This window comes from Squalius cephalus, assembly GCF_949319135.1.
Source record: "Squalius cephalus genome assembly, chromosome: 6".
Classification (NCBI taxonomy): domain Eukaryota; kingdom Metazoa; phylum Chordata; class Actinopteri; order Cypriniformes; family Leuciscidae; genus Squalius; species Squalius cephalus.
Window position 1 is genome coordinate 35434299 of NC_137127.1, and position 8858 is coordinate 35443156.

General features: G+C 33.8%; 1 protein-coding gene across 4 annotated transcripts; it reads left to right on the forward strand.

Moving 5' to 3' along the window:
- Positions 1-541: 541 nt before the first annotated feature.
- Positions 542-8484, forward strand: cmc2 (C-x(9)-C motif containing 2). 4 transcript variants are annotated; one of them, XM_079874629.1, is made up of 5 exons: positions 542-878; positions 2574-2635; positions 4738-4808; positions 5397-5468; positions 8090-8484. In XM_079874629.1, the coding sequence occupies exons 2-5, from the start codon at positions 2605-2607 to the stop codon at positions 8171-8173; spliced, it is 258 nt and encodes an 85-aa protein (XP_079730755.1). In that variant the 5' UTR covers positions 542-878; positions 2574-2604; the 3' UTR covers positions 8174-8484. The 4 variants fall into 4 exon arrangements, with proteins under 4 accessions (XP_079730755.1, XP_079730756.1, XP_079730757.1 ...); XM_079874630.1 differs by having other exon boundaries at positions 547-878; positions 2574-3425; positions 3656-4808; XM_079874631.1 differs by lacking the exon at positions 2574-2635 and having other exon boundaries at positions 547-878; positions 4675-4808.
- Positions 8485-8858: the final 374 nt, after the last annotated feature.

The following is an 8858-nucleotide window of genomic DNA, read 5'->3' on the forward strand; positions in this document are numbered from 1 at the left end:
GTTAAACCAGCATGTGCTACTAAACTACTTAGTCTCGTCATTCTCTGCGGTACTACTAAAATATGAATGAATTTTGAATATTCAGACGAATCATAAGTTACATTCTTTGTCTCATCGTTATGTTGCATTAACTCTGTTTTTGTTTGTAGGTTAAAATTTTAAATAAATATAAAATCGTCCACAGCTAATTCTTATTGTTCAGATCAAAGATTTGTTATTGAAGCAGTCTAAACGAAACGTTCAGATTTGTATGATTGACATTAGAATCATTTAAATATGTTAGTAATATTATTTGATTGCATCATTATGTGTATCATTATTGTATTATTATATTGTAGTTATACAATAATTATATTTCTGAAAAACAATATATATATATATATATATATATAAGACAAACAGAGGTCTGTTTGCATTAATCTCATTACAATTTGGCCGCAGAGGTCGTGAGATTTTGGATTTTGCGCGTCCACAAGGAAATAAAAGTCTTTTAGTTACTATTAATTTGATTGGTCGGCAAGGATAAGAACGAAGTGCTTGATTGGTTTCCATGGCTGTAAGTCAAAATACTTTTTCCGGAGTAGGGAACGCAATGCAATGCATAACATAGGGCACCACATAACATAATGATTAGTTGAAAAGTGAGGGTTTTAAGGGTGTTTATTGCATTATCAAGTAAATATCTGACATCTCCGTGAGACCGCTGAGCAAAATACATTTCTGATTTTTTTGTTATTTGAGTGTCAGTCAATGTCACTGTAAACACGTGAACTGTGCTGCCCTTCACGATCTACAAACAGCTGGATCGAAGTCATCATTGATATGCAGAGCTATCAATTCAGCTTCTGTTGTCAGATGAACCGTCTGTAAAGCTATTGGTGAGTTTATATTTTTGAATAATATTGTGTACACTGCTAGTCAATTACTAGGCTACAACGTGTAACGTTAGGCTAACTGACTGTCTGCTTCTACCCATGTAACGTTAACTAGTAGCCTAGGCTTTTTTTCTTTTTTATAACGGGGAACAATACAGAAAAACACATGTGAAGAATAAAGCACCAGGTGTAAAAGTATAAAGTGAAACAACATTAAACAAAATAATTTAAAATGATAATGACAGTGGGCCTAAACTTTAATTAGCCCACACTTCCCTTACGTTCTTAGTTATCCCGATAAGAAAATGTATAAGACAAAAATGTATACGTGTATTATTATATGTACTGTATATTATAATATTATATTCTTATATGTATAAGACAATATCCACACTTTTTCCAGTCAAAACGTTATCCCAATACAATACAATACAATACTGTACGACATATGCAATTGTAACAACAAGCACTAAATGAAAAAGAGACCTACAGAGGATTCAGGTGTTCAGATCCTTTTTTATTTTTTTATTTTTTTTTTATTTATGTTGCAGCCTTGTGCTAAAGTGCTTTAAATTATTTATTTTCACATCAATCTACACACCATGCACCATCCAGATTTGTGAGTTTAAAAATATTTTTAAAAGCATTTTAGCTTAAGGCTGTAACATAGCAACACAATGTGAAAAAAGGAAGGGGTCTGAATACTTTCTGAATCAACTGTAACACCAAAGTTTGGTTATGAAGGATGAGATAAGAATTGACCGGGATTTCAAACAGATCTAAAAGAATTGGTGAAGGTTTTGGTGTTTTAATAATGTCCTGTAGAAGTATTACAAGCTCCCCTAAGAATAACATCTATAACAGTGGATAATTCTGTTAACTGTTAATAATAATTAATTCTTTTTATATAACATTTTTATATTTTTGTTGTTTCAATGTACAGATGAGGAGAAAGTTGTGTTTAAAAATGTAACTATGAAAGTTTTATATTTTATAAAGTATTTTAGCAGTATATAGTTACAAATTAATAGAAAGGGCATCTGTGGCCATCTTGTGGTCAAAATGAATAGCACGCCACAAACTGTTGTATCCCATTACAGCCTCTTGCAGGGTTTTCCTGCATTGAAAATATTATGAACATTAAAATAAATGAATTTTTGTCCTGCCAAAGCTTTATTTGATAATTTAATGTGATTTCTGAGATGACTGCTGTGCTTATGATGGAGACCACCTTAAGGAAATTAAAACTGAATAAAAATCCCTTATTTCTATGATCAAACTTCTAACTTCACAATATTTGCTTTTGTATCAAATGCCCTTCCAATGAAGAAACATTCCAGGGATCTTAGGTGGATTTACTCTTCAAAATGAGTAATACAACATAATCGCTTTTGGCAACAGGTGCTTAACCCTATATGGGACTAATTATAAAATCACACAGCTAGAAAAAAATAAATGACTTTATATTTTACACATATTTAAGACCAAAATTATTTTAGGGCTTCCGTTTGAAATGTGTTGTTGTTCAGAGCTTCTGTCGAACATGGCAGAAAGTGTAAAGTTGTAGTAACCAATGGTCCTGTGTATGCCACTTTTATCTTTTTATTTTTATAATACATTTAAAAAGAGTGTATAAAATAAGCAAAAATACTGTATTAAGTGGATTAATACTAATACATTGTTTTCCTTCTGTTGCAGGTAAGTGTCCCTGATTTCAGAGGATTTTAGAATGAGTGATGGGATGGGATGGGGAGGCTTTAGTATCCTTAATGTCATGTCATATTGCTTTTCTGTTGTTATTTTATTTTTATAATCAACCTATATTTGATTATTTTTAGTGTATCAGCATTCACAGATAACTGAGCCAGTTTGACTGATTTACAGAAATTTGTCAGTTTTAGCCTTGTTAATGGATAATGCACAATACATTTTCTGTTTTCAAATATGTTTGAGTGAATTTGGATTAATGGGATAACTCGCCCAAAAAGACAACATCTGTCAACTACTTGCATTCATGTTCTAAAACCCACATGATTTTCATTCAACTATAGAACACAAATGAGGATATATTTAATTTTCTCTGATCATTTTTGTCCATCCATTTAAAGTCAATGTACATTTTGATGTGTAAACGTTTTGGTTGCAAAGACATTGTAAAAGTAATCTGTATTAATTTAACTGATTAATCCAAGTCTTCTGAATTCATTTTGGGGGGAACTATTCTTTACATTTTGTATGTATAGTACTGTGAAAAAGTCTTAAAGGGATAGTTCATCCAAAAATTTAAATTATCCCATGATTTACTCACGAAGTGGAGCGATGCGCTCGTGTAAGAAAAATATCCATATTTAAAACTTTGTAGACTAAAATAACTAACTTCCAGCAGATGGCCTACGCAAGTCGACTTAGCCAAAAGAGTAACGGTGTGTTCACACGGGGCGTCAGCGTCAACGCTTGACGGAAGGCGTGGCTGAAGTTTGGCACTGACGCCATGGTCATAGCAGCGTCAGCCAATGAAATTAGACAGGAACTCAAATTTATCCTCAGTTTGCTGCTCTTGAACAGGATGAACGTGATTGGCTGCCGCCTGGCTACTGTATTTGCATAGAGTGATCCTGATTGGCTGACGCTTCCGTCTGCGGCGCTTCACTGGCGTTGCTCGCGGCAGAAGTTGAAAAATTCTCAACTTCTGCCGCGAGCAACGCCAGTGAAGCGCCGCCGACGGATCCACAATTCTTTTCGGCAACGCTTGATGTCACCCATTCAAAGTCAATGGGAAGCGTTGACGCTGACGCCCTGTGTGAACACACCGTAACACTTGACGATGTATGACGTAGGTGCAGCGTAAGCTTTGACGCCTCTCGTGGTTCAAACAAACAGGGCTGGGCAACAAACTCAAGCTCCTCCGACATTTCTCTTAGAAAATTGTCGTTTTAGACTTCTAATTCGTGACTGGTGTTTTGTTTTGCTCTATCCTCTGCGCTTCCGAGTTCGTCATTACGTTGTGCGTCAGGTCAAGCGTTACTCTTTCGCTGTAATTCAATGTGTACGACCGTCTGCCGAAAGCTAGTTATTTTAGTCGATAAAGTTTTAAATATGGATATTTTTCTTACACAAGCGCATCGCTTCACTTCAGAAGGCCTTAATTAAAGGATTAGTTCACTTTCACAAAAAAAAATTTCAAAAAAATTTTGCTGATAATTTACTTACCCCGATGTCATCCAAGATATCCATGTCTTGCTTTCTTAAGTCGAAAAGAAATTAAGGTTTTTGAGGAAAACATTCCAGGATTTTTCTTCATATAATGGACTTCAATGGCAACCAATGGTTTTGAAGGTCCAAATGTCAGTCTCAATGCAGCTTCAAAGTCTCGACACGACCCCCCAGAGCCGTTTGGAGCACTTGTATCATGGATGGATGCACTTTGATGGACTTCAAAAAATATAAAGCCATTCACTGCCATTATAGAGCTTGGAAGAGCCAGGACATGTTTTAATATAACTCCGATTGTATTCGTCTGAAAGAAGAATGTCATATACACCTAGGTTGACTTGAGGGTGAGTAAATCATGGGCTAATTTAAATTTTTGGGTGAACTATCCCTTGACCATTAGTCCCCACACCATCATAAAATCTGGGATTACATGAACGGACAGCATAAATCCATAGAAGGACTATGAAGGACTATGACAACTTCTCCAAAATGCTTGAAATACTTTAAATGCAGTACTGTGAAAAGTTTTAGGCATTTACTTTATTTTTTCCTGTTCTTCACGGTGGCCTTGCTTTAACAATGATAGTCACCCGCAGGGCAAGTGGTGTCACAGTTTAAGACATACAGCCTTAACTCAGGATGCATCCGGATCTGTCACCCCATCTGCATACTGACGAGTGCAATCAGTTTATAACACTTCTCAAACAGTGCCACAAAGAGGTTTGGAAATCTACTCATGCAAACATGCCTTTTCCTCAAATGTACAATCCACAGATGATTCAGTGATTAACTGTCATTTGAACAATAGTTTTGTGAAACTCATAATTTACCTTTAAACTCATGTCATTCCAAACCTGTATGATTTTCTTCTGTGGACTGTAAAAGGGGGACATCTGAAGAATTTCAACACCTTATTAACTCCTTTTGTGTTCTTTGGAAGAAAGTCATACAGGTAAGATATGAGGGTAAGTAAACAATAGCATAATATATATATATATATATATATATATATATATATATATATATATATATATATATATATATATATACAATTTTTTTTTTTTTTGAGTAAACTATTGTTTTAAACCTGTATTATACTTTAAAAGCACTTTTGTTAGTACACTTTAAAAGTTTTAAATGTCTGTACGCATTTGTGGATTGTACTATTTATTCTGGGTATATCTCTGTTTTCTGTCTTCAGATAATCTGTTATAAAACCTGTGCACTAATTAAAAAAAGTGTGCAAAACATCTAGCTTTTTATTTGAAAAAAGGCATGCAAGTAATTAATGACTTTCTCTGCCTTCAGCACAACGTCCTCAGGTTCTTTGGCACATGTAATGAAATGGACCGTGCAATGCGTGATTGTCTCAAGAAAGAGGTGAGGACAGCATTGTGTTCATTATGAGTTCCTGTTGCTTTATTGTTAGAGCATAGATCATTGGTTTGAGAACACATACCGAAAACCTTCTATACACTAAAAATAACTTTGGATAAAATACCTCATTTACACCAGGTAATACACTGCATTAGTAATTGCTAACAAAAATGAATTAATTAATGCGTTACTATGTTTAGATGAGTGAATGTGTGTTAATCCTACCGCTTATCAAATTGCTTAGTCTGTATTGTTTACTGTATATTTTAGGTGATTTAAAAAAAGTTGAGTCTTCAAAATCGTCTTCAGTTATCATTATGATGCCGTTCTAAACTGGTTTTCTTTCTTCTGCAAAACACAAAAGAGTATATTTGAAGAAAGAAACAGCTGTTTTTGTCAATAAGGTCAACAAGTCACACAAATTTCAAGCTCCAAAAAGGACATAAAGGCATTGAAAAGACATAAAAAAATGAATCTTCTGATATGATCGGTTTGTATGATGACCAGATCACTATTTATGCCTTTATTCACATTCAAACTAACCAAAATCATTGATCAGTGCACGCATACACAGACTAGATAAAATACATCGACACAAACCTCTTCACACTACAGTCAAAGCAACCAAGATATTGCTTGGAGGTCTCCATCAAATGGCGGCTTCAAGCAATTCTTTGTCTTAAATGATTCAGTAAATCGTAATGTCAAGTGCCAAATTTTATGCAGAATGCACAAATGTACTGTAAATAGGAACAACACTGCAATAAATGTTGAAAATCGATTTAAATTAGCACTGTAATATATATATATATATATATATATATATATATATATATATAATTTTTTTTTTTTTTGATGATTTTGTGGGGGCCCCAAAGGGTGGTTTTGCTTTGGGCCCCAAAATAAAAGTTTGTTTTTACATCATATGTGTGTGTAGACTGTGTATAATTATTTTGTATATATAAAAACACACATATGCATGTATATATTTAAGAAATATTTGCATGTATACTGTATATATATTTGTATATAATTATATTATATATAAATATTTTATATATAAATAACACTTTTTTTCTTAAATATATACATGCATGTGTGTGTAATTATATATACAAAATAATTATACAAAGTCTATACACATATATTATGTAAAAACAAACTTTTATTTTGGATGCGATTAATTGTTTCACAGCCCTACTTCATATTTATTTGTTTAAAAGCAGAGGCTCTTTTTTTTTATATGGACTTTACATATAAACTCATACAGAAATGGGTTTACATATTCACAAAATATTCTAGGAGCCATTCATGTTTTGTGAAAATTATCAAAAATGCTGGTTCTTGCTAGCAACTTTAATAAAAGTAAAAAAAAATATGCTGGAAGGGAGAGTTGATACTAGAGCTGTGTCCGAAACCGCTCCCTATCCACTATATAGTGCACTATATCGGGTGTCGGACATTTTGTAGTGGTGAACGACATCATTGCCTACATTCGATTACTACTTTTACCCACAATCCTCTCTGAATTCGATGTACACTTGCTGAAGCACTATTTCCCACAATCCAATGCGGAGAGGACTGAGCGTGCGTGAAAGTGCGGGAGAGAGCCAGTTTAAACCAGAGATTACTTTACGGCTGTCTTATTTCTTATTCTTATTTAAATATAACATTTATTTCATGCTAGTTTTATTATTTATTATTTATTATTTTTTAACCTTTTTTATTATTATTAATCATTACTTGAATAAAACATTAAAATATTGAAATATTTATAAGGTAAATTATATAGGTAGCCTATTTTTTTTTTTTAATTAAAATATATTATTTAGGCATTAACTCAATTTAATGTGTTTTAGTAACAGCCAGGTGTTTTAATAATTTGTGGCATTGTTGTTGACTCGTTAAACTGTAAGGAAGAGATGATAATTTGGTGGATGATTTAAAAATATCCGTTAATCATCTGTAGGTAACGTATTCATTCGAATGTAATGATCATAACGGTCGCCTGAGGGCGCTCAACGACCACGTCATCTGTGAGAGTGTCTAACAATTTCAATCAATGAAACTACAAAGCTGGCACGGAGGTATATATAATTACAAAATAAAGTCATTATGATTGTTATTGTTGTTATTGTTATTTTATAAAGTAAGTAACATGTAAGATTAAAGGAGTTTTATCACTACGTGTGACGAAGCCGTTTCTGCGACAGCTCCTGCTCTGACGCACTGTGTATACGTCAGCATCCGATGGTCCGAATTCACTCACTTTATTTCGTTCACTCCTTGCAGATATAGCGCACTCAAATGCCATACACTATATAGGGATTAGTGAATGAGTGAATGAGTGAACGAGTGAGCGGTTTCGGACACCGCTTAGGTGTGAACAATTCAATAGGTATAGTCACCCATTCAGATCAGATTGTCCATGATGGGAATGAATGAATAAACATATGTTAATTGTCAACTGTAAATTAAACTGTTTTCAGTGTAGAAATCATTTTACCTGAGGACTTAAAATCAATAGATTTGTGGAATTGGTCAAGTGATGCTTGAAAAATGAATGCTCTGACTTATCTAGTTGTCTTGGGCTAAATCATTTGTCTCTCTATTTGTCTACACAGTATCACACAAAGAGGGAGCGCAGCAAGGCCCATGCTGAAGAAATGAGACGCCGTTTAAATGAACAACCAAAAGAGCATCCCTAATATCAAAAGCCGACTGAAAATAGCTGCTGGTATTCCTAGTGTGCCTAGACCCTTTAAATCTGGAAGACTTTTCTCTGAGGATATGTAGATTAAATAAAATAAATGTATTTATTATACACCTTGCAGTAAATGAGGCACCAGAGCGATTTACAACAGTGGCTAGTTTGACTTGTGAATTTACAGCTCCTACTTAAAATATGAGCTGTATGTTCCCAAAATGTGGCCTACTTATTTAGAAAGTGGGTCTGAAATGATGTCAAAATTGTGATTTAAATTCCAATTAAAAAGTGATTTTTTTTTTTTTTAAACAATTAACATTGTCACTTGCACAATTATTTGCAACTTGTCTACATTAAGATATTTTCATTTAGAGAAAACTAATTACTAAAGAGCCTACATTTTCCAATCAATTAAATTTTTCACAAGTGAACTCCAGTCTAAGTGTAGAAACAACTCAAAGATAATCCTGAGAAATGGGATGCACCTGTACGGTGGCCCAGTAGTGCACAACACAACGCAATTTAAAAAGCAAACATAAGTTCACAACGCAACGAAATCAAGCCACAACACAAAGGAAACAAGACACAACACAGCGAAAATGCTCCCGACCACTTATTAATTCTCATTAATGTTTGTGAAAGACAATTATATGTTGTAGTTCCTGTAAAGGTCTATCGTCTTTGAG